Source organism: Cyprinodon variegatus, unplaced genomic scaffold (assembly GCF_000732505.1).
Source record: "Cyprinodon variegatus isolate N-32 unplaced genomic scaffold, C_variegatus-1.0 Scaffold353, whole genome shotgun sequence".
In the NCBI taxonomy this organism is placed as follows: Eukaryota; Metazoa; Chordata; class Actinopteri; order Cyprinodontiformes; family Cyprinodontidae; genus Cyprinodon; species Cyprinodon variegatus.
The window spans coordinates 747,378-772,692 of NW_015150806.1; the positions used below are offsets into that span (position 1 = coordinate 747,378).

General features: G+C 38.0%; 1 protein-coding gene across 1 annotated transcript in view; it reads right to left on the bottom strand.

The window, feature by feature from the left end:
- clybl (citrate lyase beta like) overlaps positions 1-25,315 on the bottom strand; it is a 62,482-nt gene that overhangs the window by 24,896 nt on the left and 12,271 nt on the right. Inside the window, exon 2 of the mRNA XM_015385977.1 lies at positions 13,743-13,956. Coding sequence (XP_015241463.1) covers positions 13,743-13,956 — 214 coding nt within the window. The remainder of the gene's footprint in view (positions 1-13,742; positions 13,957-25,315) is intronic.

Here is a 25,315-nt window from a genome sequence, read left to right on the forward strand (position 1 = left end):
CAGAACATTCTTGCTGCAAGGCAGCAGCAAAACCTACTGCTCCCTGACTGATAGGTGTTTTGTCTGGTAATTAGTTACTTTGCCTGAGCAGTAATTGTCTTACTTTTTGGGAGAAGTAACAAGAAACTATATCTAGTTACTTTTTTATAGTGACCTGTCATCTTCCATTAACACTCCGTAAATTTTTTTTTTAGATGGTTTAGTTAGATTTTCTTCGAAAATCTATTAAATGTAATATCTGTTTAGATGCATTCATGTTCATTGTTGGCAGTAACACTGTTACAAAAGCAACACATAACCATAATATATAAGGTTTGTCAGCAATGGACTAATATAATGCGTTACAAACTTCATTTTGGTAATATTATTACAGTTACTAAGGTGGGTAACGTGTCATAATCTGAGCTAAACAACTCACAGCCAACAGCCTACATAAAGAGAACAGAAGAAGGAGACTGTTTTAAAACATCACAAGAAGATGGTTTCAAAAGCAATAGTAGAAGTGGCTATACTCCCACTATTTTGAATATGTCACCAAATTGGATAAGAAAATCATAGAAAGATGCACTTAATGTGCTGGCGGGCAGGTGAGGGAACTGTTTGGCTAAAAATAGCACAAGTAACCTAAATAAAAACCTGGAGAGTGCAAGAGGCTAAACGCCCTGTTACTAGCAAGAAGCCAAAAGATGATGGTGCGAGCAAATCTAAACAGCAAAAGATTGTTTTCCTGAGACCAGAGGTGAAGATGTTTGACCCAAGATTTCAGACACTTTGGGTCTGATCTTCAGCTACCACAGCATACATGTCAGATTAAATAATACTATTTATACTTCAGTGATAGTATCTAGGTGCTACTTTATTGTATGTCTTGTACCATGTCCGTTGGCTGTGCTGTTCTTTTTACATCTCTTTGAAGGTGATGAAGCAGACTGAAGATGTTTTATCGTTATCTCCCTTTTATCTCCTCTTTCTTTCATATGTTCTCCTTTTTCCTTTTTTTCCTTTCCTTTTCTACTTACATCGCAGTGTCCATATAATCTGTAATATTCCTTGCATGAATTATAATAAAACTATTTGTAGCCCTACTGCTCCACTTGTGAAAGTAAAATCTGTCGGGATCTTTTTGGCATTGCAAGCAGGACACTGTTGGGAAAAAAAAGACACTTTGGGCTATACGTTATTAAAAAATATATTTTTTTCTGCTTATGCTTCACAAGGGAACCCTGATCATTTTTCAAACAATTACAATCTGGAAACTATTCTAAAATTGTGCCTTTGTAAAAGAAAAAAAAATGAGCTGCTGTCATGTGAACAAACCTAAAAAAATGACTAAAGTTTACAGTTTTTAACAACAAAAGATGTGTAAACAGGGCTTTAAGACACTCAGCTACAAATCAGTAATGAGAAATGGTGAGATTTTGCGAGGTGTTACATAAGATTAGAGTTTCTTGTAACCTATGTGGATAAAGTCTTTTTTTTGTAGATGCTTAATGCATAAATCAGGCAAATAGAGCCTTTGACTACAATAGGTGTATAGCATAATTGTAGTTTAGGGATGCTAAACTAGAAGTGTGAAATTGCTGTGCAATGTAGCCATTTTTATGCTACGTTTACACCTAAAGCAGCAAAGGCAGCAGGAGCAGCTAGTTTACATGCAAAGTCAATGGTTGACGTGCATCAAGACGCAGCAAAACGTCCCACAGCGAGTTTCGAGCAGCAGGAGCAGCACATCTGAGCAGCTGAAGCAGCACATCATGAGCTTCTGGGCATCTGACACACGGGACGCGCTGCAAACGCAGCTGCTGCTGGATTTGGAAAAATTTTACTGTTGCTGCTCGACGCGCCACATCAACCAATCAGAGAAGCTGATCTGGGAGCTGGCAGGGAGACAGACACATCGCTGATGATACACATCACTATGATCACTGAAACAGTTTAACACCTAAATGAACTTAAAATGCCGAAATCTGTTGGGAAACATGTTCGCTTTTATTATCCTGGTGCCTGCAGTTTGGATTACATACATGAAAACCGCCTTCCAGCCGCCATGGCACACTGCAAAGAAACGACCGGGCAATAGGCTGCTGTTGAAGGGGATTCCTACTGACAGCGCACCGCCGGTATGTGGAGGTCTGAGCAGCTCCAACACGAAATAAGAGAATAATAATAATAATAATAATAGAATAAATAAGTAGAATTAGTCTGTATGCATGGTGAAAAAACAATTCCACCTCACACCTCTTAACATATGTCTCTATTTCAACATCCCTGCTCTTCTTCTGCACTGAAAGCAAAAAGCATTTCTATACTTTGATTGAGCTCAAGTAACAAAATGTCGTTACTACTTCAAACATCAGGAAGATTAATGCCTAAATATAAAACATAACTTTTAATAACATTATTCCCCAATATCGGTTATTTGAATACTGTATTTGTGTAAACAGTGCAGGAAGGTTTTTTTTTTTTCCTGATAAGCAGGAACTGTCTTTTTTAAGAATAAACCTAGCTTAACAGCAGGAAAACAGTGAAGGTAAGTTAAGTTTTCAGTTTCAAATCCCTCAAATTCTTATCTCATTTTATCTATTTTTTTTTCTTAAGAGTAACATTGAACAAGAAAATTTTGAACGTCACAAATGTAATGTGCAAAATTATCACAAAGGTTGTTTTGGTGTACAATTATTTCTGCCTTCCCAGTGGGCTTTTTGTGGTTGCCATTTGTCTGCAGAATCCCAACATGCTAGCAACTAAACAAAACCTTGCAGCTGTTTCTTGGTAGTTTAACACTTACAGCTAATGCCAGTTTTCTTCTCTTGAATACCATTTGACTACACTTTCCCTCTCAAATGCCATACTAATGTACCTGCTGTATATCCTGCCAAGATGGATAAGTGAGTCGTTTCGCTCACAATGTCAACCATATAGAGAAAGTGGACAATGACTGCTCTTTCTGAGAGATAATATCCAGTATTTTTCACTTGCTTTTACTCCTTTTGAAAATCAACCTTTCTCTTCTCAATTGTATGGACCATAATTGGAAAAAATACATATGTGTTTAGATGTTAGGAGAGTTGGTATTCAACTCACAGTAAGGATAGTCTTTTCCACTCCTTTTTGTACCTTTAAAGAACTGGCATTTTGCATCCTGCTGCCCAAGTTACAATGTTATCTAAAATGAACTGTAGACTCTTCTAAGTGAAGACTGCCTGCCGAAAATGTTGCATATACATTTGTTTTGTCAGTGCAATGTGTCAGTGAGAGTGCGTCTGAATACGTGTGTGCATGTGTGTGTGCATGTTCGCAGGCTTCAAGTCATAGTGAATGCTTTTTGACAGGTGACATGCTGCACGCCAGAAAGCCGGAGTGAAATGACTGTCTAATTCAGGCTACGCTGATAACTGAGATGTAGCAAGAGGAGATTCAGACCTTCAATCTGTCAGTCGGAGGCACAGTGTGTTATGTGTTACCCTGTCATAGATAGACAAGAAGACACAAGCAGTAGTAGAGGGGAGGAGAAAATTTGTAAATCATAATACCTGCTTATCAAAATAGATACAAATTGACAGGTTAATGTAGAAAAACACAAGTTATTACACAGTGTAAATATCCTAATAATAACTATTCAATATTAAAAAAGTTTAATAGTATCTACAATGGAGGTCTGCTGAGAAAATGACTTAGCAGAAACCCATTAACCTTGGGAAATGAATAGAATTATGTCTGTTTATTTGTACTCATAAGAACAATCTAAAAGAACTTACTGATGATACTGATGCATTTTTAATGTTAGGTGGGATTTTTGCAATCAAATTATACAATGCTAATATTGGTAATTATTCTAGCAATTATTTTGTCACATGCAAAAAAAAAAGATGTCCTACCGCAAAAAAGTGAAAAGAAAAAATAAATACAGTAAAAGATCTGACAATTTTAGCTGATCAGTGACTTACCGGATCTGAAACAGAAAATGTTTATACCAGTGGAAAGTAAAGCCCTTTTAGCGGTCATTAAGAAGATACTGTTATATTTGGTGCTGTTTTGTTTAGCTGAAGCAATGGCTGCGTTCCAATAGGGCAGTGTTGGGTAACTGCAGTCCTCAAAGGCTGGTATCCTGCAACTATTAGAATTGTCCTTGGTCCAACACACCTGAGTCAAAAGGCTAAATCACCTCCTTACTATGGAGTCAATTTCTCCAGAGTCCTCCTATTCATCTAATTACTTGATACAGGCATTTTGGACCAAGGACACATCTAAAAGTTGCATGATAGCGGCCCTCGTGAACTGAAATTGCCCATCCCTGCTATAGGGTAACATCAGTTTAGTCAACCAGCTATATCAATCAGCTAGATCAGCTGGGACTTGCTGGTGCTACTCAGTTTGCTAGGTTTATAAATAGAATGAACCTTTAGACTTTGACTCAGAGTTGTGCAGAATCATTGAAAATTGTATGTCCATCCCGATTCTTGAAACTCCTTTAACTGAATTTTTCCAAGCTCTTGAATATAGCACCCACTATGTGGAAATGCACACCTATATTCTTTTGTAACAGAGTGTTTCACATTAGGCTCTTAACAAAGACAGAACCAGTTGTCAAGCTTAATAGCCTACATTTACATGAAAAGGTGACATGCTGACAGCAACTGAACAATGCTTGCGAGACAGACTTTAATGAGAAATACCGTTGCTTTTAATATTTTAAACCTCAGGCCATTCCATCTCATTACAACATAAGAAAAATAAAAGCTTTGAAACTGCTACTATATTATCACATTCCATCAACCACATCATCCCTCTCCTACAATGTTTTCAGCAAATCTCACTATGCATCCAAAGTTCATTGGAAGAGATAAAGGGAGGGGGGTAGCAAGTATCTCTAATTTCTTGCAAAATAGGACATATTTGCTTGGTTTGCACTGCAATATCACCCAAAATATTCTGACTCTCCTCCTCTTCTTTGATGCTTCTTTTTCCTTGTAACCCTCTCTGTTACCCGTTCGCCAGCAGGGGTTGATCCCTGGTGTTGTGTGCCCTGAGAAGCCCACCACCGTGGAGTGGTGTGGGTTATGGCTGCCAGTAAAAACATAGGGGTGTAACAGGATAATGAAAGTTTGGTAGGATCTCAAAATTCCCCTTTATTCAATTTCTTTCTACTGTAGCTAAATAAACACACTTAAATCATTTCTGAAAGCCTTCTAATGGAATTAAGTATATATTGCAGTAAACAAAATACTAATATTTAAAAGCTATATTTATAAGAAACATATGCAAAAAACTTGCAATCACTGATTTTCATCAAATGACCCCTTGATCGACCATAGAACTCTTCTCGAGAGGCTGCAAAAGTACAATATGATAGACAATAAAGCTCGAACTGGAAGGTCGTTCTGATCTGTCCAGCGTGGAGTCAGTTTTCTGGTTGAGCAGCTCATATTTTGTTTGTAAAACCTGCCATCATAAGAGGGAGTTCCTCTCAGGTCTCTGTGGTCATGTGAGGTGTATGGTAGGAGTACCAACGTGAGTAAATGTGGATATTTGTAATGCCTTGACAAAGTAGTAATTATACCCATCAAACATTTAAAGGTCATTTTCCATTCACAAACTCATGTAAAAACAAATTTTACATGATACATCGCCAAAAAGTAGTTAACAGCAGTATATGGAAAAAAATAATATCAATGTGTTTTAATTTTCTCTTTTGAAGATAGAAATCTGCAGTTTGGCATGCATTGACAATATTTAGTAGGACCTCTTTTCAAGGCAATTATGGACTTTTAAGTATGTCTCAATCAGGTTTGCACATTAATACACTTATTTTTGTCACAATGACTTGGCAGAAAACATATTAAGCTCAGGGAAATTGGCTGGAGAACATATTTGATAATTGATTTTTAGTTTTTGCAACATATTTCAAATTGGCTTTGGACAACGACTTGACCATTTTTGCATGTCAATAAGCTTTGATCTAAACTATAGTTGTAGCTTAACATGTATATATGGGATTGTTTTTGTCCTGGAGGATTAACTTAAAGCCTTAAATCTTTTGCAAGCTCTAAGAGCTATTATAACAAGAATGTATGAAGTGTCATTCATCCTTCCATCAAAGCCTCCCTGTCCCTACTAAAGAAAAGCCATCCTATAGTATCATACTGTCACTAGCAGATTGGTGGTAAAGTTAAAGCGGACTTCTTATGACTTTGTGTCAACAATGAATTTCTTTCTGTTACTCCAACATAAAAAATTCCCATTTGTAGAATATACAGCTAATCGTTGAGTTGGCAACAGATTTATATACCTGAGCTGTAGATCTCTGCAGCAAATTTAGTTTGGCATTTGCTGCTTTACCGATGTTCTTCTTTCTCTACCAAGGTAGGTTTGCAGCTGATCTATAATCAGTGCAAATTTTAATTATAGATTAAATAGTGTTCCTTAAGACATTTGAAGCTAAGGGTTTTCTACAGTTGAATCATCTTTTAGATACCGGTATTGTTTCTGAATTGCCTGCTGTGTTCGATGGCGATCATGATGTTTTTTTGTTTTTTTTTTTTTTGTTTTTTGTTTTACTGAAGTCCTCCAACAAACCTCTGAGACCTTCAAAGAACAACTGGATTTATAATGAGCATACATTGCACACAGGTAGGCTTCATTTTAAGGATTAGATGATTTTTTTCAAAGTCAATCAGTGGAACTAAATGTTGTTTAGGAGCATCCGAGTAAAGTTGCTGGGGCTACAAAAAAAGCACACAGCATTCTACATTTTTTATATTTTTATTTCCTTTAATTAACAAGGTAAACCCCGTTGAGATCTGGATCTCATTTTCAAGGGGGACCTGGACAGAGATCTGCAATACACTGCAACCTGGTTACAAAAATAAAAGCAATTAATACATATGCACAAATATAAAACAATTTAAAAGCAGTGACACTGTTTCATAGAAGCTTGTTGAAATAAGTCCAATGAAATATTGTCGGACATCTTGAGCTCAGACTGGAGCTGATTCCACGCTGTAGGAGCCAACACACTGAATGCTTTCTCTCCATCAGTTCGAACACCAGGAACATGTAGAAGAATAAAGACATTTGAGTGTAAAAAATCTGAACTACTAGATCTATGCAAAAGAGAGCTTAAGTATGTTGGTGTTAGTCCAAGGAGAGATTTATATATTAGGATCATCAAATGATTGTTTCTCCGAACACTTAAAGGAGGCCAATCAGCTTTTGCATACAAATCATTATGATGTATCAAATGTCTACTACCAGTTATAAACCTTAAAGCACAATGATAAACAGTATTCAATGATTTCAGACATTTGGTTGAAGCATTTATATATAAAACATCTCCATAATCCAGAAGTGGCAGGAATGTTGCTTCTACCAATTTACTTCTAGGTTTGAGTGAGAAACACGATTCATTTCAATAATAAAACCAAATCTTCATTTTCAATGTTAGTAATAGATTTGCTATGTGATTTTTAAAAGAAAGTTCATTATCTGGAATAAAACCAAGATATTTATAATTACTCACAAACTCAATTTGTGCACCTACTGCAGTGGTAAGGAATAAAGGGATTTCTGGTAGTTTAGCAGAGTGTGAGAAAACCATTGCCTTAGTCTTATCCACATTTTAACGCACAGTATTTTGGTTTGTCTGAAAAAGCTCAAGTGAATACTTCTAGAATGCACTATACATGATACATGTATAATCAGAAAAACAAATGTTAATCATTCATAGGTCAGTTGGATCCTCTAGTTTTCCAAGAGCACCTTCCATTAAAATTTTACCTGTTTGACTTGGGTTTTGGACAAGGGAGCAAAGCTTTCTGTGTCCTTTGGAAAAGCACAGTTAGCAGTGAATCGAAGTCATGCAGCAGCTGACAGCTGACTGCATAATTTATGTTAAGTTGAAAATCTCTGGTGTCAGACACAGTTCATGCATACAGCATGGCTCATGCTGACTGACAATCACACAAAGGTAATAGACGGTAATAATGTAATCCATGCAACAATGACATGTTTGTCATTCAACCGCTGTTAATGGAAGCATGAGAGGACCTGCTCCAGACCACTGGTAAATGATTCAATTGGGCATGTAGAATCAGAATAAATAAGCCACTTTTACCCCAACCCCCACACCCCACTTCTTTCCCAATGTTGGAATTCGTTAGCTTGTCATCCCAGGCTGATTTACGCATTCTGCAAGTCCGGCCGAAACTTCCTGGACCAATCAAAGCTGGGAAGAGGGAGTTTAAATGTACCACACCAAAATTACCCATAATGCAGCAGCACCTTTCTGTACTATAACAGTCAAGACGCAAGAAGCAATGTTTTAATGATGCCCTGGCTATATCTTCAAAACCTCAATAACTGGTTGCTTTAAATAATTTAGAAAAAAAAACATTTTTGCATCACATCCGTAGTTATCTGATTGGTTCTAACTTGTTTATGTAGACCCTGTTAGTCCCTATCAAAATACTGCTTCTGGTTTAAGATGCTTTGAACTTTTTAATGGTGATTCTGGCTCTAGTCTCAGCATAGGCCATTTGCCAACATAAAGTTATACAATGTATGGTTTCACAAACCATAGTTTCCCGTAGTAATATACCAATTCTTTGCAGCCATTTTAAAGACATAGCAGAAAGAGTAAGGGCATGCTTCCTCTCCACCTGTTGCTGCCTCTGTCAGCCAGCTGGCTTGATTGAAGGATACCAAACTCTTCATTGGTTACAGCAAAGAGAAAGCCAGTTGTTTGAAAATATTTGTTTGTGGAAAAACAGTCTTAGGGTGCAAACTAAAGGACTGCCACCCACTATTATTTTTGAAACCACAATATAAATTGTTTATTATCTATTCCAAAAAAAGACTAAAGTTTTTTTTATAGTAAATTAACATTTAGCACATTTATTCCAAAAAAAGACTGTTTCTTGTCTTTTAAAAATAATTTTGTAATGGTTAGAAAAGTTAATTTTAAGCAGAAATATGAATAGGCATTTCTTTTCTCTTTCAAATGAACTGCTTCTGCACCGTAAACCTATTCATGACCATTTCTGAAGAATAAAAATCTTGAACATACATTTATATTACAGGAAATGTTACAGTTGGCAATAAGTAATGGAGACAATAAACGTGTTTGCACAACTTTATCAAGGGATTGATAATCAGGTAAGTGTATTGCTAAAAAGAAAAAAAAACAATCATGATAAGAAATTTAAATCTGTTTAAAGAGCTATTAATTCTAAATGACTTTTTTTTTTTTTTAACAAGCCACTAAAGCTGACTGTAGGATGAGAATGGTTCAGTCACTGTTAGAGTTGGAGCAAACATCAAATTAATACAGCTATATAGGGGGAAAAACCCCCGAGAAAGAATAGCATCAAATGTACATGGAAATATATTTTGAATTTAAAATAAGCACATGTCTTATCAGTTCTGAAATGTGTTTACTGTGATTTACTGTGATAATCAAATATATTGTTTCCTCCTCAAATATCAGTGATCAGCTGGACTGAATTTGACTATATTTGCATCCTGTGTTTTAAATTTTCGTCATTTTACAAAATTCTGCAGCCTTTACTTATTATCTAATGTCTTGGTGGTCTTTAGTTATGTACTACATGAAAAATCTACAATAGTTCAACTGAAGCACACTTCCTGGTTAAAGAGCTTTAAAGCTGAGTGTCCACTGCTGGAGCACTGACACTTCACTAAGCAGCTACGTTTCACACTTCAGTGGAGTTAATTTGCTGCATCCACCCAGTGACTTTGGGTCTCAGAGGAAATTTAGAGGACCTGGAGTGAAAACCCAGGGGGATGTTGGGTCCAGGGTGCTGTTTGTCTGAATGTACCTAAACTGAACTACCGGCAGTTCTCTACTCTATTTTATTCTCTCTGATTCTGCTTTTGTGTGCAGACACTGGTGTGTATGTCTACATGCGCAGACATTAGCACATTCAGACGTCTGTGCATGCTTGCATTGTGCCCGTTTTGTGCTCGCTTACAGGCGCATGCTGGTGTGTGAGAGGTGCTCCCCGTTGTGTCGGCCGCGCCACTATGCCATCTGGAGAGGAAATCGAGTGTGAAGTACAGTATAGTTTGGGACCAAGCTCCGTGGCAGCGGCTCAGCAGTTAGTTCATTAGTTCCAAACTTCCAGGGATTAGGAGAGACTCTCTGCGGCAGGGTGGCAGGGGGGAGTCATCAGGGATGGAGGGACCCATGTGGGGAAAGGGAAGGGGAAAGAGAAACACCAGGAGGAATACTGGACCAAAGGGCAAAACGAGACAGAGAGGGAACACGGGGGAGGGAGAGATAAACAATTGTAACCCTAAGGACACTGAAGAGAGGGAGACAAGCAATATAGAGAACAAGACGGCAAGGGAGAGCAGAGAAGAGAGGACAGGTGTAGCCGTCAGTTCCGCCCCAGGGTTTTAACCTGCTCCTCCTTATTCATGAACCCCACTGATCATACAGATATGATGATATGTGTAAAAGTGTTAGAGCAGTCAGCCCTATCTTCCCTTCCTCCGTTCCTCCTCCTCCTCCTCCTCCCATCAGTTCCATGATGACAGTTAGCAAACTCTGGGTGGCTGCTACCCTTTACTCCCTGTCTTACCTCTCTACCCTCTTAAAGACTCACCACTTCAACAAACACAGAGACACAGTAAAGCGGCAATTAACGCATAAATTCAAAGTTTTCAACTTTCAAGGAGGGGGAGAGAGTTTAGGTAATGTACAAACATACTTATCTCCTTTAGAGGTGAAGTTTGTGGATTAAAAAAAAGTGTACAATAGGGAAGAAGTAAAGAAATACAGGAGGTCCTGCTGAAGGCCCATTCTTGTATAGACAGTGACTAAGTTTACACTTCATCCAGCCCATTGTGGCCTTCGGCTATACACTGCTTTAGATAACATTTAAAAAGCCCAGGCTGTGCTTTTCTGTCCTTAGACAAGCATAATAAGACTTTGAGTTATTGTTTAGGGGCTGTAGGGACCCCAACAGTTGTTTGTGCAAATACACACACAGCAACATGCTTTGTTTTAAAGAGATTAAAAACGCTTTGGTTTTTCTCTAGTGCTGTCTAACCAGTGATAGTTATATTTCCAGTCTAACTTTTATTCAATTTTTTAAGTCATTTTATCTTTTCTTTATTTTTATCAATCATTTTATCTTTTTTTTAATATACTTAATCTAATGTGTCACTTTTATTCTCTATTTATGTTGCCTCAATGCCACGGCAATTGGACAACACTCTTTTTTTCATGTACAAAACTTTCAACTGTCTTGCTACTGAAATGTGCTATATAAACAATGCCTTGTCTATCACATCTAGAATATATTTAAAGACTGTGAGACCCATTGAATTAAGAAAATGTGTTATTGCAAACAAAGCAACCAGCTAATTTCATGTCAGCAGACAGAAAAAGATACAGATAGAAATAAAAAAAAACATTTGATATGAGGAAAGTGTTGCTATTTATTTTTTTTACAATAACTTTGTTTGAAGATTTTGTCATCACAATATAGAAAATATCTCCATTCTTCCGTCCGTCCGTCTGTCCATCCATCCATCCATCATGCACCATTCATTTGGAACAAACTCCCAGAAAACCACCAAAAGACCAAATCCCTTTAAGTCAAGGCTTAAGATCCACCTGTTAAAGCTGCCTTTCATTAATAGTCTGCAAACCAATCCAGGTTAAAAGCTGTTATAAACAAAATATCTTATCTTATATTGAATATTTCCCTATGATTATTATGTGTATCTGGTGTCTGTTGATTTTAATTGATTATTTTGATGTTTTGCTGTGCACTTGATTGAGTTTTTTAATAACTTTGGTTACATTCTAAAACATAAATACAAGCCTGTTCAAAAACATGCAGCCTAATTTCTTAATGAAAGAATTACAAATATGAAAAAAATCTAAGGTTGCACCACTGTAAGAAGCCATCTTTTTAACTCTGAAAATCTCCCAGTGGTGCCTGGTGATGGCCATGAGCCACAAGGTGGCCAAGCTTATGTTTACTGTGGCACCCGAGTAAACAATCGATTCTCAACTTAGCTGAACCCCCCTCCCACAAGATATGCAAAACACAGATTTAAAAAATAAATAAATAAATAAACAATCTTTCAAACTTGAAACCCTACTGGTGCTGAAGGCGGGCAAACACTGTACACTTTTATGGCCTTTTCGGGCCGATTCTTAAGTTGTGTGATACTTTTTCCGATCCAGTCGAGTTTCAGCCTCATTGTGCGTCTTGCGTTGTGTAGTATACAGGTTAACGAGGAGCGATCAGCCTCTCATGATCATCTCCCAATCAGGGCCCACATGCCTTCCAACTGCATCTTAGCATCTTTGCATGAGATCATTATTAGTAATGGTTTTTAGGTCGTAAAATAAAATATTCCGAAAAATGGTCACAGTCTGTTGCCCCAAAATTTTTCAGCAAAAGTCACTACGTTGAAATTATATTTTCTAACACAAATGACCTAAAAACAAGGCAGTAATAGAAGGAAAAGTTACACTACTGAAATCTAATTCTTCAAAATAAAAACTATGTACTGAAATGAAGTAGCTAAAAAATTCAGATGTATTCACTGAGCAAATTGCAGCACAACAAAGGAAACGTGCAATAGCTTAGAAGCATTCCACACTGGGCTGAAAGCTATCGTGTTGAAGAGGACTATAATGGCAAACCTGCACAGTTATGATGCTTAGAAATGAAAAGATTGCAGTAATGGGATTATTAGGCAGAACAACCACTGATGTAGAATGCAATTTTCCTGAAGTTATTGTTTTGTTGGTATTTAGATGTGCATTACTCAGAGGGTTACGAGAGGAAGACCAAGTGGTAAGCATGCTGAGGTACATTATATTTCATTTTGAAGGAATTGTTCTGCCCTGTAGCTAATGTAGTCTGTCTTCAATTGTAGCAGCACACACCAGGGTGGCAAGTGAAACACACCAGCTAATTCCTAAGATAAAATGAGGCTTTTTAGAAAACCAAGGAAAATGAATGAACTAAATCTTATTTAAAATATACAATAATTTTCATCAGAATCAGTCAGACATACAGCAATTGAATGTGCTGGATGGTGTGAAAAATCGGTAGTTTGGAGCTGAACAGTTGCCTGGATGGGGCCTCCTATGCTGCATTCTTCTTCACATTCCCCCTTCGACACGTTATAAAGACTGAAGCTCTGAGATCCACCAACACCAGCGCAGGGTCAGAGTTTCTGGCCTGTCAGTCACACAGGCCATCAGCTTATTGTCTTTGTCTACTACAGGAACAGCCTCCAGCCATATCAATCATCTTTATTATCATGACTTAAAAACCTTTGTTGTTTAACTTTTTTCCTGGGCTTCCTCTTTATCCTGCGCTCCAACCACGATTTCATGGGCAGTTCAGCTGGCCAATGAGGAGGTTGAGTGGGCAGGATGAAAATGCTTTTAACCTGCTGCATCTGGCGCTTTCCCACTGGGTGAACAGTGGGACATGGTCACCTTGCTTTAAAAGGCTGATGGGGGGCACCAAGGGCTTTTCTACCATCACAATGGGGTGAATGTGCTCGTTTTAAAACATCTCACTTAGGTAGTTTTCTTTTCAGTGATTAAGACCAAGCACCTGTCTGGCAGGGGGAGGTAGAATTAAAATCCACCACAAAACAAAGTGTGTGTTTGTGCCTTCCCTGATATCCGGTTTATAGAAGGCTTATTTCGATTTATACGAGGCACAATAGGTGCATATGTGTACCTTTTTGGTGAGGGCCACGCCGTCCTCACAGTCCAGCACGGCGCAGTCGACATCCAGCAAGGCCAGTTTCTTCAATTTTCGTTCATCATTGCCAGGGCAGTAGAGAACTGCCCTACGGGGGATGTAGCGCAGCGAGGAGCCTGGAGACTGATGGTGATGACAGCATGCTTGAGTATACAACTGCCAGACTGCAGGCAGGAGCCGGCCGTCTTTCCTGTCAACACAGATACATACAAATGTTAGTGCACACTGGCATGTGGACCTGTGCATACCTTTGTGTATGTTTCAGACTTAGACACAAGAAAATGTTAATGTCAGAGTATTGTTTGTGTTATTGGGATAAAATGTAAAAGCCCAAAAACAATGTAGTGTATAGTTGTGTACTGACAAAAAAATAACACAAAGATATGTTAATTGTGGCTAGCATTTGTATTAAATCCACTTACTCTGATATCCTTATATAAAATTAAGAAAGACAAGTTGCAAAGAAAGATTGTGTCTTTTTAAATTCAGTCCACCTGTATGTAGCTAAATTACAATATAAAGATAAGACTATTTAAGGGTTTCTTTAGAGATTACTCAACAATGGGCCGAGTACTGACATATGTGTTGCGATATATGTCGCACAATACAACATCATCACAATATTGCAATATCACTATATATTGAAAAGTTTTACCCAACTATCAAAATAAATGTATATATAATAAAGAAGCGAGTTCTGTGTATGTTCATCAGAAGGTATTGATCATTCAGTTATTTTGGTATCCATATTTTTGGGGGGTTTGAGTCTGTCCACGTCTTCTACTGTGACTGCCTCATTTATAGCAACAGTGCTGCGTTGAACAGTTAAATCGATATTAGAAACTAAGAGATTGATATTGTATCGGGCAGACGAAAATCATTATATTTTGCCAAATCGATTGTTTCCCACACCCATAGTCAACAAGGTATATAATAAATAGCCAGGAACACCGTAGACAGGTCACGGAGGAAGCTGAGACAAAGTTTATTGCAGGTTTAAGTTGTAAAACAATATCTAGGGCTCCGGAAATCTCAAAGAGCTCTCTTTAATTCATGATCAGAAAACAGAAATGGCATATCTAGCAAGACAAGACTGTTCACATAAACTGAGAGGGAAAAAGGTTATCATTATTCAGAGAAGTAGAGGGTCATGGCAACTTTGGAGGTGTTGTTGTCAAGTTGGGAAATCTGTTGACAGTATAACTTTCAATCTTTCAAATTTGGTCTGACTGACATGTGGCAAGAGGAAATCTATTGTTACAAAGACATTCATGGGAAGTTTTGCATGCAGTTTTCCAGAAGACATTTATGGACAGAAAATTAACACTAACCATAATCACGAGCACACATACCCCACACTAAAACACTGCTGTGGGATTATTAGGCTGTGAGTCTGATGTCTCTAAGCAGTAACAGAAAAGCTTGTTAGAGTTTATGGGAGAAAAGATGTAACTTGTGAAAGACTTGAGACTCGGTCAGAGGTTCCAATTCCTGTATTACAAGTAGAGATGCTCCTGAAACATTTTTTTCTCTACCGGTACAAACCTGATGCTTGTGCTGTGAGCATTGGACGAAACAGAGTACTGATATCAGTATGTTACAAGAAACATATATATAATCATATATATGTGATTATCATTGTCATCAGGACTGGCTGAGGTTAAAACTTTGAATGGAACCATTAATGAATACAGCAGATTCAAGCCATTAATCTTTATGTAGAACAGTATGAAAAAAAACGTAGTAGTAGCAGCAAGCTCCTTCTCCGACAGGTGTCAGGGGATCAACTCTTCATCTGTCTGAAACAGCAGCACAGTGCAACTGTTTTAAGAGCGGCGCAGAAGATCTGTGTCAGAATTAACTGAACTAACCAGTAAAAAGACTCCTATTTTAATTCCTATCGGATCTATGCCTGGAGTACAATACTTGCTGATACCGATGCCAGCATTTTCAGGATAATTTCCGATACTGGTATCCGAATCGGAACAACTCTAATTACAAGGACCCCACACTACATCTGGGATTTAGATATTTCTATTTTTAGGTTTTAAATTAGCTTTTAAAAGGTTCCAACCATCTTCCTAAGAATTATCAGAAAAAGTGTCTCTAATTTTATGTAGCAAGCAAGAAATCTATATAGATTTATGCAAAGTCACATCATGTTTCCCCTATTTCTACACATGGATACAATGCTAACCTAATAATGTTAGTATTTTTTCATCCATTGTAAATGATCTCAGTGTTTCATACAAATAGCCAAAACTAGCATCAATATTTGCTTCCATAACATAAGAAAGAAAACCATACATCTGCTTTTTTGCTCCCATTCAGACCAGACTGTAACAACGTACCAGATCAACAACGGCATTTTAAGCATCAGATATACCCAATTACAGCGCGAAACAGAATCTTTGGTCTGTGACTCTCTCTGGATGTGAGAAGATCTAACAGGGCTCTTATTGGTGGATAGTGAGCTTCTTTATCGGTGCTGGGTAGAAGAAAGCGAGCACAAGAAGGGATATCTGTTAAATACAGGGGCCGAGTTATTCTCTTTTCTTGTCTTTTGCTCTCTAAAGGAGCTTAAGTGACTTCAATAGCCTCTTAATCCTGTCAACTACGCTTCCATATGCCCTCCAGCCCCAATAAAGCCTAATCTACACAGAGATGTTGCAGTTGGAGCAGGTAGTTAAAACCAATTCAGATGGCTTCAAGCACTTTAGTGCTTCTAGGCATAGAGCCTACCCACTAAAGGCTTGGGGGAAAGTAACAAAGATGAGACAATTAGACTTTGGCAAAAAAAAATATGCAAGTATTACACATAAAAACATGAAACCAGAAATTCACACAAACAAGTAAAATATGTATTCAACACTTTTTTTTTTTTAAATATAAACCAGTCCCTCTAAAGCTTCCTGGAAGAGTAGTCAAAAGAATATCAAAAGAGTTTCCCGAGAGCCAGGGAGTAGACTCACAGGGCCCTGAAATACTTGGAAATAGCAGGTAAAGTTTTCACTTGAAAACAAGTATTGCACTGTTACAATTATTCCCTATTGGAAACCCAAACAAGCTGACACAATATTGATTGAAAATGTGTCAGAAATCTTGAGTGCTTTTATAACCCAGTGTTTTTGGCTGAAACCATGAGCAACCTAGGACATAACAATGAACTACTTCCTTCTGACTTCAAAAAAAGAGTCTATTATAGCTGAAAGCTATAATAAAAGATTTATTTTGACAAATTGCTGACTGAGTGAAGGGCACTTTGAAAGACTGATTTTGATTTGAAAATAAATAAAGTAAATGTTTTTAACGAGATATGCCCTCAAGTCCCACACCATTTCTTATATTCTCAATGAGCGTCTTAAATAAAGTCTACCTTGCAGAGCTGCCTGCATTTAGAAGGCCCCACGGTTACCATGGTACTTCCAAGAAATCTACACCATAAAGTGTTTAATGCATGATCCCACTTTAGAGTGATTTTCTAGGTCACAGGAAATAGACCAATAAATCGTCCAGGAGAAATTTTTGGCCCAATATAAATAGTTTTTCTCTTTGAGGGTATCAATCAATGAGTGTATCCCTTGATTGACTCATTAGTGTATTCAGACATTCTTTAAGATCATGTCAGCATTATTCATTACTGCTCCCTCCATTTGCCATCCTTCATAAATATGTTGTATTTAATTTGTTAAATGCTTCTTTTTCTTTGATTTGACAATGGTGCAAAATGTGTTATCACTTTTTCATTTTTATCATGTAAATGGGGTAAGAAAAGGCAATATCCCCCTAAAGAATAGCCCCCTGTAATTATCAGGTTAAGGTTAGACATGTTTTGACATCTTCCTTTAAAAAAGTGCATGGGTTGATTTTTTTATGATTAAAAATTTAAACATGCATCATATAATTTGTTGTTTCTGTCATGAATGTGGCTTAAAATGCTACCAGAATAAAAGTTACTTATAAACCATATGTGAGGGGAAATAACCCAACACAATTTTGACTTGTATACCAACTGCTGGTTGACTATTTTATCACTTCAATGATCCTATCAGAAGTGTGAATAAAAACTGATAAAAAAGCCCAAGAAGGTATGTAGTTGTTCTCCCCAGTTGGTGAGTAGAGCCAGGAAGACCCCAGGACTCTCAGTCCAGAGGTACCTTATCTTATTATTTGCCTCCTTTTTTCTTTTATTGTTTTTACATCAAAGGTCATCATAACATGGGGCGGTGTGGCTGTGTTACAGCTGTAATGTGGCCAGCCCCTGCCACAGTGAACATGTTTACCACTCTAAGATCAGAGGTAGTTGTGTAGTTAGTGGGGTTATATATTTCTGGAAGGGACTGGTTCTTATTAACAGAGAGACCACAGCAGACACAGAGCCCCGGAAAATGAAGGAGATTGGTGGTAAGAATGCAACGCAGGACAAGCGGTTCCCTAGTAACAACCAACATATTGATCTTAAATACAGCAGGAAGGATCCAACACTCCTGTTTCAGCATCTCTTTACAGCCTATGTGCAAAACATCAACAATGAAACACATGTATCCAGTTTTGTACCAGTTTATTATTTTAATCATTTTACCTTTGAAAGAACTTGGATCTTAAACCTCATATGTCAATAGTAGCTTGGAAAAAAAGTAAGAATGTTTTGAAAGTTTGTTTTTGCATGTTTTGATTGCATTTCTAACTCGCAAATATCTGTAGGAATGATTGCTGTTATTCACCCAGCATTGTAGCTGGTTGAATAAGTACAATGGTAAATAACATGAACAAAAATGTAATTGTTAGTGTAAATAAAAGGTCCTGGTTTTCTCAACCAAAACAATTAGATCCGGTTACTGAAATATAACATAACTTTCCTAAACTTCAAAAAGGTTTTATTGGGATGAAAGAAACCCCCATTTACGCTAGCCCTCTGAAACCAATCCGTGCCGAGTTCGGAAAGAGCTTGGACCAGTTCCTCGCCTCCTAGTGACGATCTGTGGTACTACTGCTCTCTAGGATTGAAGGAGGGAATCAAGCAAATCAACATGGTGGTGCCCGTAACATTCAGGACGTTTTGATATAACAGTCATATTTTGTTGTCTGCAGAGAGTCAGGCGAAGAACGAAGCCTTAGATGAATTAACTAAACTGAACCGCGCCAAGCCCTACTGTTGAACTGGTACTAGTTTAGCGCGGTTCAGTAGTCTCTGGTCAGGTTCAGTTTGCGTCTGATTTACACTCAAAAGTTATCTCGGTTCTCGGCACGGTTTTTAAAAGTATAGTGTAAATGGGGCAAATGAAAGGACCTTAACTAGAGCCTCCTCACGAAGTACAAGAACATTCCCCTCCTCCGCTTGTTGCTGCATCAAAGTAAAAAAAGGCTTCTACACTGACAATGAAGCCATATTTTGTTGCACTAAAGTATTTGCAAAACAATAAACAATCATTAGGTGTTAAATGCATGGTACTCACACTTTTTATTAAAGGAACACTAAATCTTTCCTGTGCTGATACCTTATTCCGCCATGTGTATGTAGTGCTCAGTCTGTAATACACTGCTTATATCACATTTTGAGTGAATTCAAAGGTTTATGATGAATATGAGGCAGATATTCCTACAGTGGTCGAGCTTTTTTGTAAAAAAAAAAAAACAGAAATGAAAGGAGAAAACGAAAGAAGGAATGACAGAACAAATGCAAGGTAGAACAGCAAAAGGAAGGAAGGAAGGAAGGACGGAAGGAAGAACAATCGAACAAAGGAAGAACTAAACAAAGGGAAAAGCAACTAAACTTAGGCTTAGGTTATTTGTAACTATTGCACAGCGCCAGGATGACTGCTAACTGTTTCATCCCATTTACCCAGAAGTCTAGAACACTACTGGGATAGTTAAGGATCAAGAGGGTTCAACGTCAACTTTGCATTTAAAATACATCATTTTAAATGTACCTGGAATGGTGTTGATGTATGCTAAGCTTCATAACCTTCATAAATACAGCATCTAATTTTAAACAGTATAAAGATCCCAGCCAGTGATTCCAAAGATTTCTATTAGATTTTGTTTTATACACCGCTTGTAGTAATTGCTTCATTATCATGACATGAAGAACTCTATTTCTTGTAACTCCTGGAGTCCACATGGCAGCATAATCGCTTAATTCAGGTGCTAATATTCATCCTACTACATGCATTACTGCAGATAACAAGAGACCCACTTGAAAACAGACTCTGATGACAGTCTCCCTCTCGATATGCAGATTTCCAAAATTATCTCCAGCATGACGGCGCAGGCAGAAGCTGTGTCTAAAATGGTAAAACATTAAAAGATTTGTGTTTCCAACCACAATAATAAGGCTGTTCTTAATGCATGTAACCCGTTTGATGGTCAGTGGTGCTTAAGAATCCAGATTAAATTTGGGGAAAGAATAAAAGATGAATAAAGAACAGAGAGGAAATCAATGTTTCTGAAGTACCAACAAGCTACCCTTTTTCACCGAAAGCTGTCAGCAGGGAGGAAATAAAATGGTCAAGAAGTCATCAATATTTACCGAGCTACACATCTACCTGCCTGTCTGACACTTGGCTTTTTAGAGAGAAAAAGAAAGCCGAAGCATTCCCCAGCATCTGCTCCACCTCCCAGCATGATGCTGTAATGTGTATGTCTCTCCCTCAACACCCTCCCCACCCTTTGACTACACAGCTTCAGAACTGAAAACACAAGTGTTACGGTACGGAAATGTTGAAAAATTAACCAGAGACATCCAAGACAGGTCAGAGGACTGAATCAAACACTTCTTTTCTACTTCTTTGCCCCCTGCTTCCTTTGCTTGCCCTCCAGCAAGTTGGAAGCTCAGGATGAACAATTCCCATTTCCCTCCAGATTAGAACAGCTGGGGGCTGTGGTGTTTACAGCAGCTTTGCTCACATATACAAAAGCTGAAGCAGGAGAGACAATAGCATTAGTTTATATTACACTTTTAATAATGAACTCCACCTTTTTATTATCTAATAGCAAGTACTAAATCAAAGGAACAATTGCTTTCAAAGAAAAGCATGTTTTTCATTTCAGTATATAAGTAATACATTTGTATTTGCATGTGGAATTGATGATCCCTGCAGACTGGTTTGGAAAATCCCAAAGGCTCAACCGCTAAGTGGGCTTTAAAACATCTTTTTTTTTTTTTTTTTTTTTTTTACATTCAGGGTACCTTGATAATCTTAATCTGAAATCTCCCTAATTTGTAACATAGTGGAATTCTTTCCACCAGATTATTTCATTCTCTTCGAACCTTGTCAGTGGCTACTCTTAGATATAAATAGTCATACTTTGTTCTCAGCTCCCAAATACAACAACAATGGTGCTCACAATCAACTAAATGTTTTCCTTATCCTCCCATTCAAGTCCTCTCTCCCCTTTTTACTCATTACCTCAGGTTTTAGGCCTTAATCTATACAAGGAGGTTGAAGAGAGGGTAGTTATCTTCTCCGACTAATGCCTTTCTACCTGTAATCCCTCTGAAAATCCCATCCGTTTTCCCAGACTGGCATACAATACTATTATGCTAGACATTTTTTGAAGCAACTATTTTCATCACTTTTTCAACGAGAAGAAAAATGGCTCATATTGGCAGAACCCGCTTACTTCAAATATTAACTAAATCCTGATCTAAATCACAGGGAAAGTAGAATCACAATGCAAAAGGAAAAAAAAAACGGTGGTTTTCAGGTCTTCATGCAAATTCAGTTGTGTTTTGAAGTTAAGAACCAAAAACAAAATTAATTTGTCATTAAAAGTTAATAAAGAGGGGCCTTCAAAAGGTCAAACCAGCCCCCCTATTTCAAGAGGGCATAAGGGGGTTAGCTTTCAACTTAGCATTTTTATTGACTCTGGAAAACAAAATGAGCAGACTCTGAAGAATTGTGCACTCTGCATTGGTCATTTAGGCCCTCAGAGCCCATTGTGGTTGTTTGAAATGAATGAAAGGAAACCCCACTGGTGGAAATGCAGTGGAGAAGTCCCACAACAGGCCACAACTGTTCCCTTATGCATGAAAGGCAGGGACATAAAAGACAAGATGGACTTCTGAGGTAGGGCCAAAAACAAAGGCAACAAAAGTGCTGATCACGAGGGGATGACACGACTTGTCTCGGCAGAAGGAGCAGGGAGAAAAGGGGAAGGGGACAATAGCACTCCCGGCCAAATGACATGTCGAAGAATTGAAAAATCTACACAAGAAGCGTCTTCTCAAATCACTAAACCCACAAGAGCTGAGTGATTGTGGGCTGGACCTCGGTCAAAATAAGGAGCGGGTGGGCAGAAAAAAAAGCAGCTTTTCTCAGTCTAACTTTTGTTTCCAAAATCTTTTGCCATTTTGGCAAACAACTTGGCAAGAGCAGAGACGGACTGGGGTGATGCCTTTAGTCTACACACACCAAACCAAAACTCAAACCAAACTAATCAAAGGACAGCGGGTTCCCCTCCCGCAGCTTCCGTTTTGATTTGCTGGATGTCTGTGTGTCTGAGCCATTTCTGTTTGTGGCCTAGACACAATTATGCTGTTGCCCAAACTCCATGGAAACAGTCAGACGAACAAAAATGTTTGCCCTCACTCAAAGAGCCGCCTTGTTTTATTGACCTTGCTGATATTAAAACCAAAAGCTGACAAGTCATAGAAAATGCTTTACTGATTACATCCTTCCTAGAAATTTTCACTGTGATGACTTCTCCCCTAGGAAAAGAATGCTAGTCTTTTGGTCCAATAATATATCCAATCAGTCGATAGACATTTGACCTTCCACCAACAGGAAGTACTATTCAATCTTTTCCATTGAACCCTTCAGACTTTCCTCAGAGGAGTTTAGCTCAGTGGTTCAAAGTTCTGGTCATCAAGCCCTGCTGTCTTTCCTGTTTTAGCCGTTTCATTGCTTCCATACACTTGACCTAAATGAATGGGTGATTAGCAGGCTTCTGTAGCATGTGGTTATATGCTAAGGAGGTAATGCAATCAATAGAATTAAGTTAGCTGGAGCTGAGACAGATCTAAAAGGTAAGGTAAAACTATAGGCCTTGAGGACCAGGACTAAAAATTACTCACTTAAAAACCTATTCTTGATATACTGGTTGTGCAGAGGGTCCCTCCATGGACCCCTGGAGTGGCAAGATCAACTCGTCATGGAAGTGTATGTACTGGAAATCTCCCAGTAATGCTTAAGGTGTAGCTGATGCTCTCACAACCTAAAACAACATTGGTGTTCCTATTGATCTTTTGTGCACTACAATGAGTTAGTACACTGTTTATTGAAATGTTTTATCAATTTCGTATATCCAAGTGTACCCCACTTGTTATATATGGAAAAAATTTGTGCTGTCTGCAAACATGGCCTGTTAACCTTGCAATTCCGAGATTTATGGCATCAGCATTCTGCCAAAAGTCCACACATGCAATAAATACACCTATGAGCAGCTTTACTTAATACAGACTAGGGCTGCAACAACGAATCGATAAAATCGATAAAAATCGACTTTTAAAAGCGTTGGCAACGAATTTCATCATCGATTAGTTGTGTCGCGCGATTAATGCGTCATCCGCCGCCATCGTCATCACTGGCACTTGACTGAAACGGGGAAGAAAAAAATAAATATGGCAGTGCCGCAGGTGCAGTGTTGCCAACTCAGCGGCTTTTCAGACCCCTCCAGCGACTATTTTTCAAAACAGCGACTAGCGACAAATCTGGTGACTTTTTACGGTGTCACTGGCGGATTTTGGAGACTCTTACGCATGTAACGCTCCTCCAGCGGCAGCTGCTGCCGTGGGGCAGGGTAAGCGACCATGTTTGTTTCGTTCTAAAGTGGGGAAACGTAACGTCAGTTTCTCAGGTAGCTCGTATAATGCTTTCCTTATCTTGTTAGTAGGTTACAGACAGTGATAAGGTTGGCTACTTATTTTACTTTTAATTTCATTTGAATTAGCTTAAGCAGCGTTTATATTTTCTTTATAAATAAATTAACTTGCAAATTATGAGGGCAAGGCTTTTAAAGTTTAAATCTTCTGGCAAAGATAAAGTAAAGAAGATCCTGCAATTTATGGAAGTAAAGCAGGATAAAATCCAGCAAGATCAGTAATATGTCAATTAATTATATGCCACATTACCATGTAAATAGGGGCTTTTAAAAACAAAATGTCTTTTTTTGCACTTTATGAAACAAAGTATCCTATATTTTGTGGATGTACAGCTATATTTCTCATGTAAGTTTGCGTAGTTTTAACACAAACATTTATTTTTCATATTGCACCAGTACAGTTAATGAGCAACCTGTACTTGTGTGCTTGTTTGTTCTGTCTAAAATGTTTATTTTGGAATAAAGAGGGTTAATATAAAAATATTTTTTGTCCGATTCATCGATTAATCGGAATAATAATCGGCCGATTTATCGATTTTTAAAATAATCGTTAGTTGCAGCCCTAATACAGACGTTCATCAACTCATCCTCACCCCCAACTTTAACATGTTCCGCAAATAGGGTACCATGGGGCCCTAATATATCACACACAAACACACACGAGTACTTGTTCTTTCTCTGCACACGCAGCCTACCTAGTCCTTGCGTCTGGACCCATTTCTGTGCACTCAAGTCAACTTTTGTCACTTTGAAGGCATAAACCACAGGACAAAGCAACCCACATGTGATTGGCTACTTTTCAGTAAATCCCACCTCTTGAGGCTGTACTCCTCTTCCTACTAGTAAAGCACCTTCAGGCTAAACGCTTCTCTTCAAGACTTGGAAGGTGGTAATTAAAGTCTTTATTAGATATAGTATAGTCTGGATGAATAATGGATTCTGACTGGCTATAGGATGTATGTTAAATAGGGTAAAAAAAAGTTCTGGTCCAAAAGCCCAATAGTTTCAGCTACATAAATTGTTAGCTGGAAACAGGAAGACAGTTTACACTGGTTACCATGGCAACAGGTCACAACTCAAGATGTGGGTTTTCCTGAAAAGTAGCCAATCACAGGCGGGTTGTAACACAAGCAAATGGAGGTCTCCGGTCACCTTTGTCAAACTGCATTAGTGTCCCAAGGACTAAAAATATGGAAAGCCTATGACCCAAAAAGTTATGTTAAAAACAATGACAAGAATATCTACAGCTTAATCTAAAGCTGGTCATTAAAACTTTCTTAAATAATGATCGTATTTTGCAACTGTGGATCCAGACACTGTCTAGCTATAAGGAGAGATCCTTGCTACAGCGAAAAATTGTTGATAATTTTGAAACCTTGAGATACATCTGAGCGATAGAAACGTGCTTGTACCATACATTTTTTTAAATGGCTATATAACAATATGGGTCTAACCCCTCATAATTCACAAAGACTTACATCTGCTCATCCCATTCCGTAGCAACTAGAAGCCGTTCTAGTCTATGCGGCAATTCTCAACGGTTCCATGGCACCATGGATGAAGTACACCCCCTCCCCAACCCAATATTAAACAGATAAAGTGTTTTTGTCTACAAGTGAATTTTACAGAATGCATTAATTTCTAAAAACCAGATACACCATAGAAAA